Raw genomic sequence first — 17,918 nt, forward strand, 5'->3', positions numbered from 1 at the left:
GAAGGAGCTACTTTTAGCTGGGAGGCTAGGAGGAGCTACTGTTAGCTGGGAGGCTAGGAGGAGCTACTGTTAGCTGGGGGGCTAGAGGAGCACGTTAGCTGGGGGGCTATGAAGGAGCTATGTTAGCTGGGAGGCTAGGAGGAGCTACTGTTAGCTGGGAGGTAGGAGGAGCTACTGTTAGATGGGGAGGCTAGAAGGAGCTACTGTTAGCTGGGAGGCTAGGAGGAGCTATGTATGGGGTAGGGCTACTGTTAGCTGGGAGGCTAGGAGGAGCTACTGTAGCGGGGTTAGACTACTGGTGGGGGCTAGAAGGAGCTACTGTTTAGCTGGGAGGCTAGAAGGAGCTACTGTTAGGGGCTAGGGAGGCTACGTAGCTGGGGCTAGGAGGCTACTGTTAGCTGGGGGGCTAGAAGGAGCTACTGTTAGCTGGGGGGCTAGGAGGAGCTACTGTTAGCTGGGGGGCTAGGAGGAGCTACTGTTAGCTGGGAGGCTAGGAGGAGCTACTGTTAGCTGAGTGGCTAGTTCAATAATCTTTCTTTTTATATATTACTATTCTAAGAAGAACTAATGTTCATCTCACAAGTCACAAGACCATAAACTGTGAAGAGTCTTAGCTGTCTCCAGCAATTCTGGCATCCGTCCAGCTAGACACTCTTATTTATAAAACAGACAGGACAGGAGTTTAAAGTCAGTCGGACACGACGGAAAATTCCACTTTTACTAAATACAATTTGGGGTGGAGCCACAACATTGATGCCCCGCCCACACTCCCTCCAGACTCACTCTCATTTTTGTTTAATTAGTACTACGCTCTGCTTTACCTCCACCAGTTATAAGGAAATATTGGATTATACCCTGAAATCTTGGGACATTTTCAGACCCGGGTTGACTCGCCTTGGGCAGACTTTAACATCGGCAAAAGTCCCTAATACGTCATCGCGTACATTGCAGACAACTTTGCAGTTTGTTGATGACCTGAAAATGAACCGGTCGAACCCCTGCTCCTTCAAAAAGCTGCTGGTATCAGAATAAATCACTGTGTCCAGCACAGAGCCCGACATCTGCCGCCAAATCTCCTCTTTTCCTCGATTGCCATGATTGTTAAAAAAAGTGTGGGAGATCGCTATGTGAGCTGTATGTTCGCACAGTCGATGTTCACCTATGAGCTCCCATTAACGATCGTGTAACAACACATTTGGTTTGTTAGAAAAAAAAAGAAAAAAAATTTGAAGGGGTGGCGGCTAGGATTTATAAATGTCCTAAATGAATGTAGAAGAAACACTGATGTTAGCATTCGTCTGTTAGCATCCGTGTTAGCATTAGTTGTTCATGTTTTTCTACATTTAAAGTAAAGTGAATGAACCAGAACTTTTCAGACGGTGTCGGCTGTTTCAGGAATACATTGTAAGTATGCTGTTCGTTAGCTTAGCATGAAGCTGTCTGGGACACATTTTTCAAAAAAAAAAAAAAAGTCAGAGAAAAACACAGAGTAGGTTTTTGTTTATTTTTATCTGGATTCGTTCAACTATGACACTAAGAAACCTTTTCTGTTCAACACCTCATGAGAATATAGATGTTTGATGCACTGTGGCTCAATCAGTTCAATTTAAAGCACTTACACAAACAGTTGTCGTTTTTGTTTGTTTTGTCTCTTTGCCGTCATAATGTGTAACAAATGATGACCAAAAAGCAGCAACAATGATAGTCAAAGTTTTCCTGAGCGCCTCTTAGACTCTTTTCCCCTGATCGCTGGTGATCACTCACACTCACAGAACCCGGGTTACATTAGTAACTTGTGTTTTTCGCTACTTCTAAAACACATGATTCTCAGCAGCAGGACGATTAAAGAGTCCTCACGTGGACTCGTTGTGAAGCCGTCGGTCTTAGGGGGGCGTCGCTGAGTTCAGGATCTGCTCCGAGGGTCTGAAGTGGTGCAGAGGGGCCCCCGTAGACTTCAGCCTCTCCTTACAGGTGTGCAGCATCCTGTCGTACTCCTGCAAACATCGGGACATCCACGCTGAGCTGCAGCGACGTGACCCAGAGCTCCAGAAACTACGGTGGGACAACTCACCTCACGCTGTCTGGCCACGTCCTCCTGTAAGACGGCGATGGTCCTCTGCTTAGACTCCAGGATCTCCTGCAAGGACAGGAAACCAGGGCAAGACCGGTTTCAGGTTCCTTCAGCTCAGTTACCAGTAGTTCATGCTGCTTGTTGCCAGTTTTAGTCATATTTCTACCTTATTTATCTTATTTTATTTAGTCTCTGTTTACTAGTGTCTATACTATAGTTACTTAGTATCTATATATTATAGTTATTTTTATTATTATATTATATATTATATATGTTATTATATATCTCTTATCAAAGCTGAGTTTCTATCACAAAAGTCAGAATGAATTTAAGTTTTGTTTTTTCTTGAAGAACCAAAGTTGACACACAGTTAAAAGTAAGAAGTTGTTGTGTTTGTCTGAATTTATTTTGGTATCTGATGCCTTCAGAGGAAACTGAGGACGGATCTCGTCTGGATAACACAACAGCTTCCAGCTCAAATTGCATCTAAAAATGACCAAACCTGAGTTTATTGTACCTTTTTTTTTCTAAGTGAATAAACAGGCGTTTCCAAACTGTGTCGTATGGACACGTTTGAATGAAAAGGCCACAACTTTTAAATGCTTTAACACACAGTCCTAATGTTGGGCTCCACTGAAAGGTGACACTCAGGGAGAATTATATTTTATAACTATTAGATCAACTGACACAGAGTTAGTGAAGTTAAATTTGAACTTATGCACAGACGTCCAGCTCCTTTAGCGCTGATCTGATCTAAGACACCGGCTCAGTCTGTGGATGAAAGACCAGACCAGAGGCTTCTCATTCTCATTGTCTCCTGAGGTTTTGTTGACGGGACAAAGCAGCTCTGCATTGGTTCAATGAGGAGTCGAGTTCAGCGGCCATTTAAAAATGAAACAACAGCAAAATTCACGTGTATTTTTTTGATAAAATACGAAGGTTGCGACGTATCTCCCGTTGAAGCAGCTCTTTGTGGATTTTTATGGAACTGAAAGTAGTTGTTGGACTGAAAACACAACTGAAATGAACAGTTTGGAGCCTTATTGATACAAACGGAGCATTTTGACCTGGATAATATTGATTGTTGGATCGACGTGAGGATTTTCTGGTTTCTCCTTTTTCCTGTTTTGAACACAACGTGTTGGTTTAATCCTGTAAAGGATTTTATCAGTGAAATCAGGAGACAATGAGCGTTTACTCAAACACAGCTCGTGCTCATATTTGTTAAGGGGTTGGGTCTTAATTTGACTAAATATATCAAACAATATCAACTCTTAATATTTCTGGAGACCTTGTGGATTCTACGTTTATCACCATCATCAACTCTGAGGGGAAACTCAACCAAACAAAACAACAAAACAAGCTCCATCCTCTTCCCCGACTCTACGCCCTGAGTTCAGTTCTCTCTGATCCTCCTCTGAGGATCTGCAAATAGTTCGTAACCTGTTAAGAACGAACCCGCTCGCTGCTCTGCGCTGTGAGCTGCTGTTAAACTCGTGTCGTTTTTATTATGCTGGTTATTAGACGTGAGAGTCTGACCTCCAGCCTGTTGGAGGCGCTGCTGCCCAGCGCCGGGTCGACGTTGGAGGCGGAGAGCGCGGCGCAGAGCTGAGCCTCCTTCCTCTCCAGCGTCTGGCTCAGAGCCTCCATCTTCCGCTCCAGCACCAGCTCCTTCATGCTGCTCCTCTGCTGGACGTCCAAGATGGCGTCCGTCTGCCTCCTCAGCAGCTCGTCGCGCTCACGCTCCATCTGAGCCGCACGGACACACAACACACACAGACACAATGAACACAGCGTGTGGTGTAGCACAAACAGTGGCAACAGCCAAACCACCACTACACAATCATTACAGTTTTCACAGTACGACAACAGCAACATGTGTCACACAGCAGCAACCATCACGTCTGTAACATTTACGGGGAATGTTTGTTGTGTTGTTATACGTTGTGTTGTTATGTGTTGTGTTGTTATACGTTGTGTTATTATACGTTGTGTTGTTATATGTTGTGTTGTTATACGTTGTGTTGTTATACGTTGTGTTGTTATGTGTTGTGTTGTTATATGTTGTGTTGTTATACGTTGTGTTGTTATACGTTGTTTTGTTATACGTTGTGTTGTTATACGTTGTGTTGTCATAGTGTGTGTATGTGTTGTGTGTTATAGTTGTGTTATTATACGTGTGTTGTATGTGTTGTGTGTAGGTTGTGTATCATGTTGTGTTTTAAGTTGTGTTACGTGTGTTGTCATACGTGTTTGTTATACGTGGTTATACGTTGTGTTGTTATACGTTGTGTTATTATACGTTGTGTTGTCATATGTTGTGTTGTTATGTGTTGTGTTGTTATACGTGTGTGTATACGTTGTGTGTTATGTGTTGTGTGATAGTTGTGTTATCATATGTTGTGTGTTTAGTGTGTTGTTTAGTGGTGTTATACGTGTTTGTATCTTAGTTGTAACGTTTGTGTAACGTGGTTGTCATATGTTGGTTGTTATGTGTGTGTTGTAATGTTGTGTTAATATGTTGTGTGTTTCGTTGTGTATAGTGTGTTATTATACGTTGTGTGTTATAGTGTTGTTATACGTGTTGTATAGTGTGTTATTATGTGTCATATTTGTTGTAACGTTGTGTTGTTATACGTTGTGTGTATAGTTGTGTTGTCAATGTTGTGTGTTATGTGTGTTATACGTTGGTGTTATACGTGTTTTGTATGTGTGTTATACTTGTGTATTATGTGTGTATAGTGTGTGTTAATGTTGTGGTATTATACGTTGTTGTATACGTTGTGTGTTATAAGTGTGTGTTATGGTGTGTTGATAGTTGTGTTTTATGTTGTTTGTAAGTGTTTTGTATACGTTTGTATGTTGTGTTGTCATGCGTTGTGTTGTTATTTTTAGGGGCGGAGGATGATGCTCCAGGTCTCAGGAAGTGTTTGTCTGCCAAGTTATTGTTTCTTATTATCATTTGTTGGAGAATAATTCTTTTTGTTTCACCAAAGCTCCCGATTTTCTCTAGTGAGGAGGTGGTGGTGGAGGAGGTGGAGGAGGAGGAGAAGAAGGAGGAGGTGGAGGAGAAGGAGGAGGTGGAGGAGGAAGAGGAGGAGGAGAAGAAGGAGGAGGTGGAGGTGGAGGAGAAGGAGGAGGAGAAGGAGGAGGTGGAGGAGAAGGAGGAGGTGGAGGAGGAGGAGAAGAAGGAGGAGGTGGAGGAGAAGGAGATGGGAGGAGGTGAGGTAGTGAAAGGGAGGGAGGAGTGTGGAGAAGGGTGGAGAGGAAGGACAAGAGGAGAGGAGGTGGTGGAGAGTGAAGAGGAAAGAGGAGGTGGAGGAAAGGAGGAGGAGAAGGGTGAGGAGAAAGGTGGAGTGGGAAAGGAGTAAAGGTGGAGGTGGAGATGGAGCAGAGGAGGAGGCCGGGGTGGGGTGGTAGGAGGAGTTGAGGTGAGGTGAAGGGAGGAGCAGGAGGGACGGGAAAGGAAGGGAGGGGGGAGAGGAGGAGGAGGAGGTTAAGGAGAGAGGAGGAGTCATGTAGAGTTGAGGTGGAGGAGGAGGGGAGGAGCTGAGAGGGTATATGTGGCTGTCTTGTTGAAGGCGTCCAGCAGCAGCTCCTGCTCCACCGTCAGGTCTCTGAGCTCCTTCTCAATCAGCTTCACCTGAGCTCGACTCACCTGTCGACACCAAATCAGATGCAACAAAACTACATGAAATAAAGGCTCAAGGAGTCAAACACACACAGGACAAAACAATACGAGAAAGAAATATATAAAGAATAAAAGCAGCCACAGTTTAACAGGTAAAAACAGCCTCAATGTTCATGTCATTCATTTATTTGGGACAGTTCACATTAACCAGCATCTGTTATATAGCAACAATGCTAATTAGCATCCTGACATTCTGGTCACATGACACTAAAACCTCCTCCTCTGTTCATTCATTCTAACCAACCAACCAGTGTGTGTGGTGATTTTTTCCCTGCGGTCCGTGAACTCACCACGGCCCGCGCCTTGGCCTCCTCGTGCTCCTGGAGGCGTCTCTGGAGTCGGGGCAGCTGGAGCCGAGCCTCGTTCAGAGCCTCCGTCAGACGCTGGTTCTCCTTCTGGGCGGCCGACAGCTCCTTCTCCGCTCGGCTCTGACGCTTCTGGGCCTCGGCCAGCTCCTCCTGCCGGGACCGGGACCGGGACCGGGACCGGGACCAGGACCAGGACCAGGACCGGTGAGATGAGGAGTCGTTCAGAGCCTTTAAATGTTTTAACCTGCAGCTTTAGACCAGGACACGTCTCCACCTCTCACCTTCAGCAGCTTCTGGTCCGACATCAGTTTGGCCTGAACTCCGGAGAAATACTCCTCGGCTCCTCGCAGAGCTCGGTCCTGATCCTCCACCAGAGCCTCCACGCGACTCCTCATCCTCTCCTCCACCTCCTCCACCTCCAGCCTGCGCCTCCTCTCCCCGGCCTCCTGGAGGGACTGGAGCTGCTGCTGGGACCGGACCTCCATCTCTACGGGGGGGAGGAGGAGGAGGGGGGGGAGGAGGAGAGGGGGGAGGAGTCAGTGGCTGTTTGACTCCTCGTATAAAACGTGGGTGGTGTGATCACCTGTGATCCTGCTCTGGTACTGGTTGGTCAGCTCCATCAGCTCCACCTGGTGTTTCTGGGACAGACAGACGATGCGTTCAGGGGCACGAACCAAATGTCGGACATTAGCCTCATTCACACAGGACTCGTTCTACCCAGAGCCGTATATTAGAGCGAGTCTGTCCAACTAATGAATGGAGCTGAGCTGTCCCTCTATGCTGATTGGCTCTGAGCTGGTCACGTGTTTCATGGGCGCCATGTTGGATACATCTGACCAATATTCACCCACAGAGAAGTGACAATAACAGAGAATAAAGTTGGATTAAAAGTTAAAATATGCCACAGTGCTCAGCCTACGGCTCCAGCACAGGATCAGGAAAACACGGAGGAAACTCAAAATCAGAGAAAGTTATGGAGCAGAAGATTAAAAGGAAGAACTGGATGTCAACTGGTTTCTCCCTATTATGTGATGAGGTAAATGTCAATGTCTCTGTTTGACGTTTGTTCGGATTTTATATAGAAAAATAAAGTCACACCATCATTAATGTGTCCTTGATCTCAAAAACACCCAACACCACTTTACACATGAATAAAGTTTGAAGTTAGCCTAGCCTTATGCTAACCTCATGCTAACCTTATGCTAACTAGTTATCTAGACTAAAGGCTTAGAAAAATAGCAGCTAGCGTCATATAAACTGTGAAACCATGTGTTCATGTCATTTATGTCCATGTAGACAAAAACATTTAACTTTAACTTTACCTCGGTTACTACTAAGTTATTATGGCTAACGTGCTAATGCTATAATGATATTACTAAATAACAGTAGTTTAATTTTCACTATTTCTGAGTATTTATAATTTTTCTGAGTAATTTGAACCTTTTAATTATGATGGATGAACACGGAGACTGAGGAGAAGGTAAACACAGCTCCTACAAAGCATTTTACAGGTTTATTTAAGATATTTAAAGGAAGTAAACGCTGGGATATTTAAGTGAGGACCTTTTACATGTTGACAGATTTTGGCAATTACATTTATAGGCCCGTTAATGGTGAAAATAGTGAAAATAAGACATTTATTTTAACATCCTCCCCATAGAGTTAAACTGTAGAATCTAACCTCTGATGTAGCAAACATGGCGCCCGTGTCTTGGCTTGACCAGACTCTCTAACATAGTTAAGATGGTCAGTGTCCCGCGGTCAGTGAAGGTCTCACCAGCTTCAGCTCCCTGATGGAGGCGTCGTTGTGGAGCTTCTTCTCCCTGAATTCAGACTGAACTCCTCCCAGGTCTCGACGCTGCCTCAGCTCGGACCTCCGGCTCTGGTCCTGGGTCAGCGAGGAGGAGGCCACCGCCTCCATCTTCACCTGGCAGGAGGAGGCGTGGTGCTCGGCCAGGACGCGCTTCAGCTTCTGTTTGTACACCTGAGGTCACATGACGGGGGGGGGGGGAGTGAATGATGGATGGATGGATGATGAAGGACGGGCAGGTCGATGACAGGTATGAGTGCAGCTCACCGTGATCTCCACCCGGTGGCGCTCCTCGGCCTCCTCCCGCTCCCTGCTGCGGTTCCTCAGCTGGGCCTCGGTCTCCTCCAGGTTCCTCTTGGACACCTCCCAGAAGGCCTGGATCTTGTCCCGCTCCAGCTGGAAGTAGCTGCGCTCCTCCCGCTCCCGGTCCAGCTCCTCTCGGAGGCGGATGATGTGCTCCTCCAGCTGCGGGCCACAGACAAACCGTAACCAGCCTCCGCACCACACCAGCCGTTAGCACCGGAGCTAGCCGCAGCTCTCACCTGGTCCTTGGACATCTCCTCCGTGGACACGCCGTCCACGACCGAGGATGTCTTCCCCTTCCCGGACTTCTTGCTCTTCTTCGGCGCCTGGACGCAGTTACCTCCATGTTAGCTCCCCGTTAGCTCCGCATTAGTTCTCCGTTAGCTAGCATGTTAGCTCAGCGCGGCTGACGGTTAAACGTACTAGGCCGTTCAGCCGGATGCTAAGCTAACATGCTAGTCAGCGACATTTTCTTAAAGTTGTAAAATAAAAGTTTGCTCACCATCGTTCTGCGCGGACTCTCAGGGGGATGCGGCGGAGAGAGAAGGGAGCTAGCGAGCTAACTAGCTAGCACAGTGAGGCAGCCGTAAACACGAGTCGCTGCCATGGCAACAAGGTCACATGATCCACCCTCACGTTGTACATTTCAGGAGCGAAGAAGAAAATCTGGTCATAGTTAAAATGTAAATGTTTTTGTTTCTTTATTCAAATTACTACATGTTGTATTTGTTTTTATATAGATATAGAATATATCTTATATTTTTTTCCTATGCTTTTCACTTTTGTTTTTTCACTAAATGAATAAAAGCAACGTACAGAAAAAGAAGGATGTATTTGCAATAATTAATTAAAATATACCACAACTTTTGTTTTTGTGCAGAAACAATAAAATGCAAGAGGAAGGTTTTCATTTACAGCACTCTTAAGAAGCACAAGTAAACGGAAAGATAAAACAAAGTAAGATTAAAGTAAAAATAAAATATAACGCCTACATAAAATAGAAAAAAAAAAGGTGTGAAACCCCACTGAGCTGATAAGCATAGTCACTGACATCATCATCCTTTGAATTGGCATAGGGTGGATCTAAAACAACTGATTCAGTGTTAAATTCAATACCAATTAAACGTTTTTATTTTATTTAAAGTGTTCAAACATTCTGCACAAGTAATCTGACTCATTTTTTAAACAGCTGATTGGACAAAACATTTTAAAGATCTTTTTTTTTATTGGCGAGAAAAATGGAAAAGTGACAAAGTGGGAGAAGAGACAAAAGACATAAGATTAGATACGAACATAAGGAAGGATGCGAATAATTACAAACTAATTCTAAATAGTTTGGACATGATAATAACATTAACATGGTTTTTAAAGATCATAAACGTCAAATAAACTTACATTCACGTTTTAAAACAACCTCAAATTCACACTGATTAAACAGAGTTATTACAAAATAAGACGAGGTCTGTAAAAACTACTTAAAATATTCAATTCATATAAAATATAAACAAACATCAGAAGACTCTAACAAATATCTGGAGATGAATCTAATCACTGTTCTGAACGCAAACATATCTTTGGGTTATTAATCACAGACTGTTTATAAATAAACATATCTCCGCTTCCTCTCATTGGCCACGGTATCAGATGCCCCGCCCACACTTCCTCCAGACTCATACGCTCAGTTAATACTATGCTCTGATCTACTTCCACCAGTTACACGGAAATGTTGGGTTATACGCTGCACCGGGAGCGGTTGGCATGGCAACGGGTGATTGGCATTATGTCACATCCTGTTACTATAGCGTCAAATAACTAAAAGGAAACTGAACCAAAAGGTTGACACTAGATCATTCACCAACGTTATATTAACTACCATCCTATTTAACGAGTTGTATTGTTTTAGGTTGTCTAAGGTGGAGCTTATGACCTGTACTGCAGCCAGCCACCAGGGGGAGCTCACTTTAAAGGAGGTCTTCCATGTTTCTGTACAGTCTATGGCCGTGATGGTTTCTCCACCAGATCAATGGTTGGTTCCCGTCTGTAGAGGATTCTGAGCTAGAGAGTAAACACAGTCTCCGTCCTGACCCAGCTTCTCTCCGATCTCCTCGTAAACCACCTCCACCGCAGCCTCCTCCACGTCGGCTTCTTTCTTGGCTGAGCAGAGTCTGTGGGTCACGACGGCCAACAGGACCAGAGCAGAACCTATCGCCACGCCGACAAGGATTTTCCACCAGTCGGAGGGTTGTTGGTTCTCTGTGTGGTCTGACTCAGAGTCTGGAACTGGGCTGTCGTCCTCCACGATGTTGGGATCTGTGGTGACCGTCAGATAAACCTGGTGTTTTCCGTTACACAGATACATCCTGGAATCAGAGGCCTTGACCTGAGAGATCACCAGGGCGTTGTTGGCGTTGGAGCTGTAGCGACGGTCGCTGCTTTTACTGACACCGTCTTGAAACAGAAGCTCTGGTTTGCCATTATCGTAACGAGTCCATGAGACATCTCCCTTCGCATCAGGACAGAGGAGTGTAGCTGTTGATCCCTGATTCACGACCAGCTCTATCACATCTGGTAAAAGACGACAATAAGACGTCAACAAGAGAATAAATCTGTAAAGGTCTTCTGTCTTTCAGGACATGGTAGAAATTAAAGAACAAACTGTAACTGAGACTCTACGAGCCATTTAATCTTGACTTCATTATTTATTTTATGTTCATGATAATATAAGTATTTATATTTGCACTGTTTATTTGAGTGGTTTTTGTAGATGGCGTACATTCTACTGCACAAGATAAGAAGTCATAGGTGTGCAGATAATTATAATACCTTATCATAATTAAAGGTAAAACCGATAATATAATTATAATACACACGCCTGTGGTAATGTTTCACTTAGCGTGTCCTGATTAACTCAGATGTCCTAACACGTTCTAGAGCGTTTCTTCAACATTTAGTTCCTGATTAAAACCTGAACTCCACCAGTCATCTAAAACTCACTGATATGTAACATAGACCCCTTCACACCTTGCAGAGGGCCGGGACGATACCGAGTAAGTACAGGGCTAGTATCGCCGATACCAATACCGATACCGATTCTTGAAACTTCACGATCACTGAAAAAACGAATTTTCCCTTTAGTTAGTTGATTATGGTTAAATACAGGACATTGTTTTAGGGAAATATGCCAGTTTTTCTTAACTAATTACAATATAAAACAATTTAACAATATAAAAATTAACAATTGTTTTAGGAAAAAGTCATTAATGCACAAATAAGAAAAAGGAACAATGTAACAAAAATATAAATATAATGTAAACAATACAACAAACAAGACACCTATGAAACAGATTACTGAATCCCTTTTCCACCTTTTCTGTTATTGACTGAGGATAAATGAGCCTCTATTCTCCAGATGAACTAAGTTTTAGACAAATGAAGAGTGAATCCTGGGATCTAGGACGGGTTTTCTTACCATTTGAGGCCAAACAGCAGCGTCCAGCGACGACTAAGACGAGCTTGTAGAGCAGCATGTCCTCTGCCTGCAGCCGCCGGTCTGAGGCAAAGCTTTAAAGAAGAAGCTACTGTTCTTCAAAAGAGGAACTCATGAATGTGGGTGGTTCATATTTTCCAAGAGACAAGTCAATAACAAAGACCCGAAACCGACTTCCCCAATGTTAACTCAGGACTAAATGACAGATAAGAGTTAGTCAGCTTAAAAATAAAAGTGTTATTAAAGGTTCGGAATTTAATGTTGGAAATAAAAAACACGTGTCTCTGGTTTTAACAACATCTTTATCACTCACTGCTGGTTTCACATTTTAACTTCCTGTCTTCACAACTGGTGTTTGAATTAAAACGTGTCTCCATTAATGTGTCCACAGACACGACTGGAGGTCTGATCTCTGTCTGTGTGTAAATAAGCAGCAGCGCCACCATGTGGTCAGCTGAATATTGTATCAGCTGATGTCTAATGGATCCCCACCTACAACTGGACCAGAACCAGGAACACAAGGAAGGAAGGAAGGACTAAAAAATGAAAGAAGGAAGCATCAGAGGAGACTTGGGGAGATGATCCAGATTTAGGAACAAGATAGAAAGTTGATCAGCCCTGGTCACTAGGTTTTCTTTAATCCACAATGGGACCAGGACTCATTGTGTGTTCACACTGACCAAAGGACTGAGGTCACATGGTCCCAGACCACCTCCACATGTGGACTGACACCAGATCAGTGTTCACACCTGGACTCTAGGAACCAGATCAGGACGGACGTTGATGTTCGGTCTGAACGAGGCCAAATATTAGAAAGAGGTTGACGTCAGTTTGTAAATGTTCTTGATGATAATTCTGTTCATATTTTGCTTATTTTACTAGACAATACTTTATAATAACATATTTTAATCTTGTTTTTGTTATTTTTATTTTTGTTTTTACGTAGTACTGTGACCGGTTGTGAAACTGTACTGGTTAACCCCATTGACCCCTGACCCTGATTCTGATTCTGATTCTGAAGTGACGCCTTCAAATGTGGAAGTAAGAGTCATAACTTTCTGCCATCTCAGCTAAACTTTATTCCAAGGAAAGTAATACAGGATACAAAACATTTTTAAATTAGATGTGCTATGTACAGAGCTACGACTTGTCGGTGTCTGTCGGCCGACTGATCTTCGACAAATCTCCGAACGACGCCGTGGCCGATCCTCGCTTCGCTGGTTTGGCCTGAAAGGAAAGAAACTGGAGTCACTAATGAGTCGGACCAGATGACGTTTACGACTTTTCCATCATGTAAGATTTAATTTAGGAGAAAAAAAAACTCTGGAGAAGTGAAGTGGGCGGGGCCACGCTGAACTAGTCTCAACCAATGGGAGCCACTGATCCGGATGATTGACACGTGACTCAAACATTTACCTGAAGGAAAAACCGTCCACCATTTTGGTTCCTACCTCCACATCCACTGTGTTGATAGCGACTTGGAGCAAGAAGAGCTGGCTCCGCCCACACACTAGACATGTTTATATGTTCAGTTTGGTTCACTGGGAAATATAAAAGATGGTTACCTAGGCAACTGTTAGCTACGTTTGGGCTAACATTGGGTAGTTTAGACTAATGATAGTTGGTGTAGGCTAACATTTGCTGGTTTAGGTTGATGATAGTTGGTTTAGGCTAATATTTGGTGGTTCAGGCTAATGATAGCTGGTTTCGGCTAACGTTGGTTAGCTTAGACTAATGATAGCTGGTTTAGGCTAACATTTAGTGGTTTACGCTAAAAATAGTTGGTTTAGGCTAATAATAGTTGGTTTAGGCTAATGTTGGTTAGCTTAGACTAAAGATAGCTAGTTTAGGCTAATGATAGTTGATGTAGACTAACAGTTGCTGGTTTAGGCTAACGTTGGTTAGCTTAGACTAAAGATAGCTAGTTTAGGCTAATGATAGTTGATGTAGGCTAACATTTGCTGGTTTAGGCTAACGTTGGTTAGCTTAGATTAATGATAGTTGGTTTATGCTACTTTTTGGTGGTTTAGGCTAATGATAGTTGGTGTAGGCTAATACTTGCTGTTTTAGGCTAACATTTAATGGTTTAGGCTAACGTTGGTTAGCTTAGATTAATGATAGCTGATTTAGATTCATGTTCACCAATGACCACGATTTTTTTGAGGAAGGCGGAGACAGAAAAAGTATGTTGTAGCTTGTATGTCACTATTTAATGTAACTTCAGTGGCCGCTGATCAGCAAAATAACCTCTGGAGTTTAAAGCTACCAACAAACACTCACTGACGAAACTGTTAAGATAAGTGTTTTTATTTAACGTCAGCTGCAGTCTAATGAAACATGGAGGCCGCATGGCTTCCCTTGGCCTCCAGGAGAAAACGCCACTGACCGGTGTAGGTTAACATTCTTTAAGCTAACATGACCTCCTCATCCACCATGCTAATAGCAGCTCGGAGCGTCAGGTGAACCCAGACGGAGGAAGAAGAGGAAGAAGACGTTTGCTAAACACGTGAACGGAGACTGGATCTTACCTGAGACTCATGAGGCTTCCAGCCAATCATGTAGAGGATCTCAAAGGTGGCGGGAAGGGAGCCGTCCTCGTTCCCATACATCTCTGAAACATTAACGGGAAGAGTTTAGAAAAACTTCAACTCTGCACTTTACAGGTTTAATGCTAACACCATCCATCCATCCATCCATCCATCCATCCATCCATCCATCCATCCATCCATCCAACCAACCAACCAACCATCCATCCATCCAACCAACCAACCAACCAACCATCCATCCATCCAACCAACCCAACAACCAACCAACCATCCATCCATCCAACCAACCATCCATCCATCCATCCATCCATCCATCCAACCAACCAACCAACCAACCAACCAACCATCCATCCATCTGATCTACTCATGCCCATTTTTGTGTCTCTTTCTGTCATTTCTTTGTGGTTGTTCACTTGTTTGTCGAGTGTTTATAATCATTCAGCATCAGCAGTTGGTTATTTTGTGTCTCTCTGGTCATTCGGTTTCATTTTATCATCACGATTTGGTTTGCGATTAATGTCACTTTCTTCACTTTTGAGCCACTCTCTGAACATCTGATCTCACCTGATCCATCTTTTAGTGCCCGTATTCACACCCGGTCTTAATTAATCTCAGTTTGTGTGTAAATCAGCTGGATCAGAACCAGGAACACATGGTTGTTGACTTGGAGACGTGATCCAGATTTAGGAACAGGATGGAAAGTGACTCACGCATTAAGTTCTTCTTTATTTTAAAAACAATGCTCATATTTATTTCCTGGTCTATTTCAGTCTGATGGTTCACTGGATGACGGCGATGATGAAAAATAGGCACAGGATAAGGTTTAATTAAAGAAACTGTAGAAAAGAGAAGTATCAGAAATGCAGCACAGTTATGAACAGACACCAGTAGGAACGTAAAGAGCCTCTTTCTACGTGTTCTTTAGGCGTCATGTTTTGATTCATTGTTTATTTTGCATATTGATTTGGTCATTTCGTGCCTTTGTGGTTGTCTGTCACCTCTGTGAGGTAGTTTTGGATAATTGTTAATCACCTTCTGGTTTTTGTGCCCATCTCTATGACTGTTTTATGTCTGTTGTTGGTCATTATATGAGTTTCTTTGATCCTCTGTATTCTTTGTTGTTTAATGGCCATTTGACAGCTCTGTGAGGTTGTTTATATGTGCTACTGGAGTCAGTTATACTAATTCTTGTGATCCTTTTGCATCACTTTTTGGTTGCTTTGTCTATTTTTTTGTCCTTTGTGTCACTTTTTGGTCTTTCTCTGGCATTATATGGACATTAGACATTGTTTTTGGGGGGTTTTGGTCTCTTTTTGTGTTGCTTTTGAGTCATTAAACATCACTTTCCTGGCCAATATTATATTGAGTCACTGATAATTGTCTGAATTTTCTGGAGATTTTTTGTTTGTTTTGTTGTTTGTCATTTTATATCTCTTTGTGGTGGTTAAGCGTCATTATCTGGTCATTAGGCACATTTATGTGATCATTTTATATCACTGAGATTGTTTTCTACCAGTTTGAGGTTGTTTTTAAGTCATGTTTTGTGCTTTTTATGCCCATTTTCTGGCTGTTTTGTGTCTCTGTGAGCAGCTGTGAAGCACTTTGTGGCTGTTTTTCACCAGTTTGAGGTTGTTTTGAATAATTTGTTTGGCTGTTTTGTGTCTTTGTGCGTGTTCTTTCAACGATCACGTCTCACAGAGCTTCTGGAAAAAGACTTTACTGTCCTTGTTTGCGTCTTTTGACAGCAGGTCTTACCTTTATAAATAGCTGCTGCCGCTAATATAGTGTCTCTGTGCAGCAACAATCTTCTGTTCCAGGCACAGTTGCTCTCACCCATACCTGCACAGCAACACAAGATTTCACCGATTCACATTTACCAGTTTATTAGGTACCTTATATAACCTTTAACCTTCAAATAAAGTGGAAGCTACACAACAACATCATCAGAACTCTTAAATCTCATGACTTTAATTCATAAGGGCATCAAACTCACTTTTCATTTGCCAACAGCTCACACAGTCTCCTCCTGAGACAATGAAACTCAGACTGAGTTTTAGTCGTGGCGAAGGTCAACATGCTAATCGTGGAGTTCCACAAGGCTCCGTCCTAGGACCACTTTCGCTTTATCTTTATCTCCACTCATAAAAACTTTATAGCCAATAAACACCTACTCTTCCTCTCATACTCTCGCTGTCGGTCTCCACAATGTACGACCACACAGGTTAAACTATTTTGTCCAAAACGTCAATCATGAAACTACTAATTATTAATTCTTTTACGTTTACCGACAACATACAATCGATTCCTTTCACCTTCAGGAGTAATTCCACATCTTGGTTGTTGATTTTGCTTTCTATCGTTCGTTGCCACCTTTATTTAGCTCATCAAAATAAAAAATAACAATGGTACTTTTGCATTAATTACTGACAGTGAACAGTTCGTACCTTGTAAATCTGTCATGACTTCCATGATTCCTGGATACTGGACCTGAACTTCGTCGACATCCTGCAGCAGAGACACAGAGAGACGAGGACATTTGTGAATGTGTCCAACAAATAAACTTTTTAAAGTCTTGGTTTCAACTCTAAAATCGACTATAACTGTTTCTACCTTTTAGCTACTGCTGATTTGAAGCTACTGCTTTCTCCCTTTGTCCATGACATTCACAACTTTTTAAATTGTTGACCTAAGCAGTTCACAATTCACAATTAATTTTGTTAATATAATATCTGTACATCAGATTAAGCTAATCATTTTTAGAGTATTAAGTGTTAAGTGTTAAATTATTAAACTGGTTGAGCGTACATCTCTTTATGCTAATTATCTAACCATTACTCTTAGCTTTTCAGCTAGCATCATGCTAAGCTAATATGGCTTATGAATGACTTTTAGTGGACAGCTAAATATTTATCACCATTTTTGAGCAGTTAAAGTTTGGTTAGTTACCTTTTACATTCACACATCCCTTTATGCTAGTTATCTCAACATACTTTTATCTTTTAAGCTATCCATTATGCTAAGCTAATTATAGTTTATGAATGACTTAAACAGCTAACATTTAAAACTGAGTAATGGTTATGTTTAACTTTTAAACTGTCCAGTCAGTAAGTTCTTAAAAGTGTAAATCTCTCCAAGGAAAACTATCACATTACTTTTAGCTATTAATGCTATCCATTATGCTAAGCTAACAGTGATACTTGCAGATCTAAGAATTTTTAAACTCAAACTTCAAACTTAATTAATGACGTGTCTGAGTCATCCAGGTAAATTAAAAAAAATCAAAGCTGAAACAAAGAGAAATGGACTTGAAGTGTTTCTTTAGACGCTTCATCCAAGTAGCTGAAATAAAGAACCGTTCATTGGAGACAGGATCAGAACTGATCCATTCAGTTCCAAGTTAGTTCCTGGGACCGTATTCTGTAAATAGTTTTAGAGAAAAAAAACAAAAACCCTGAGTTTACACACATTTCAAAGTTTCTTTTTATGTCATTTCTAATTCCACAGTCTTCACAGAGATTAGTTTCTATGATGAAGTCTATAAATGTGACCTTTATCACCAAAAGTGTATTTTTCTTCAGTTTTTAGGATGTTTTTAGATGATTTGAAATGATGCCTCGTACCTAGAAACCTCCTCACTAAGACCATTCCTCGTCCCTAAGATAAGACTCCTTTCTATCAGAGTCTCTCTCCTCCTCATTTAGA

At 42.4% G+C, this 17,918-nt stretch overlaps 3 protein-coding genes across 4 annotated transcripts; all 3 read right to left on the bottom strand.

The window, feature by feature from the left end:
* Nucleotides 1-1,485: 1,485 nt before the first annotated feature.
* Nucleotides 1,486-9,012, bottom strand: LOC125003811 (dynein regulatory complex subunit 4-like). Of its 2 annotated transcripts, none has more exons than XM_047578011.1 (11): nucleotides 8,686-9,012; nucleotides 8,423-8,509; nucleotides 8,148-8,345; nucleotides 7,848-8,054; nucleotides 6,654-6,708; nucleotides 6,352-6,557; nucleotides 6,053-6,220; nucleotides 5,642-5,729; nucleotides 3,611-3,819; nucleotides 2,072-2,137; nucleotides 1,486-1,994 (listed from the first exon to the last, which is right to left on the bottom strand). In XM_047578011.1, the coding sequence occupies exons 1-11, from the start codon at nucleotides 8,686-8,688 to the stop codon at nucleotides 1,884-1,886; spliced, it is 1,398 nt and encodes a 465-aa protein (XP_047433967.1). In that variant the 5' UTR covers nucleotides 8,689-9,012; the 3' UTR covers nucleotides 1,486-1,883. The 2 variants fall into 2 exon arrangements, with proteins under 2 accessions (XP_047433967.1, XP_047433965.1); XM_047578009.1 differs by having other exon boundaries at nucleotides 3,611-3,822; nucleotides 5,645-5,729; nucleotides 8,686-9,011.
* Nucleotides 9,013-9,388: 376 nt separating this feature from the next.
* Nucleotides 9,389-12,612, bottom strand: LOC125003813. Its single transcript, XM_047578013.1, has 2 exons — nucleotides 11,653-12,612; nucleotides 9,389-10,748 (listed from the first exon to the last, which is right to left on the bottom strand). Exons 1-2 carry the CDS (start codon nucleotides 11,708-11,710, stop codon nucleotides 10,204-10,206), a joined length of 603 nt encoding a protein of 200 aa, XP_047433969.1. The 5' UTR covers nucleotides 11,711-12,612; the 3' UTR covers nucleotides 9,389-10,203.
* A 113-nt stretch (nucleotides 12,613-12,725) lies between these two features.
* ndufaf5 (NADH:ubiquinone oxidoreductase complex assembly factor 5) lies at nucleotides 12,726-16,815 on the bottom strand. Its single transcript, XM_047578015.1, has 4 exons — nucleotides 16,661-16,815; nucleotides 15,972-16,055; nucleotides 14,199-14,281; nucleotides 12,726-12,897 (listed from the first exon to the last, which is right to left on the bottom strand). The coding sequence occupies exons 1-4, from the start codon at nucleotides 16,683-16,685 to the stop codon at nucleotides 12,811-12,813; spliced, it is 279 nt and encodes a 92-aa protein (XP_047433971.1). The 5' UTR covers nucleotides 16,686-16,815; the 3' UTR covers nucleotides 12,726-12,810.
* Nucleotides 16,816-17,918: the final 1,103 nt, after the last annotated feature.

This window comes from Mugil cephalus, chromosome 2 (genome assembly GCF_022458985.1).
Source record: "Mugil cephalus isolate CIBA_MC_2020 chromosome 2, CIBA_Mcephalus_1.1, whole genome shotgun sequence".
NCBI lineage: Eukaryota > Metazoa > Chordata > Actinopteri > Mugiliformes > Mugilidae > Mugil > Mugil cephalus.

Bases quoted from the DNA above. Each gene is read 5' to 3' on its own strand.
- ndufaf5 (XM_047578015.1), bottom strand. From the start codon at position 16,685: ATGGAAGTCATGACAGATTTACAAG. The intron at 14,282-15,971 runs GTAAGACCTGCT...TTAATGTTTCAG, and splicing joins GGCAGCAGCTATTTATAAAG to AGATGTATGGGAACGAGGAC. The intron at 12,898-14,198 runs GTAAGATCCAGT...CTTTCCTTTCAG, and splicing joins GGAAGCCTCATGAGTCTCAG to GCCAAACCAGCGAAGCGAGG.
- LOC125003811 (XM_047578011.1), bottom strand. The intron at 5,730-6,052 runs GTGAGTTCACGG...TGGTGTCGACAG, and splicing joins AGGCCAAGGCGCGGGCCGTG to GTGAGTCGAGCTCAGGTGAA. The intron at 3,820-5,641 runs CAGCCACATATA...GTGCGGCTCAGA, and splicing joins GCTGGACGCCTTCAACAAGA to TGGAGCGTGAGCGCGACGAG.
- LOC125003813 (XM_047578013.1), bottom strand. From the start codon at position 11,710: ATGCTGCTCTACAAGCTCGTCTTAGTCGTCGCTGGACGCTGCTGTTTG. The intron at 10,749-11,652 runs GTAAGAAAACCC...GTCTTTTACCAG, and splicing joins CTGCTGTTTGGCCTCAAATG to ATGTGATAGAGCTGGTCGTG.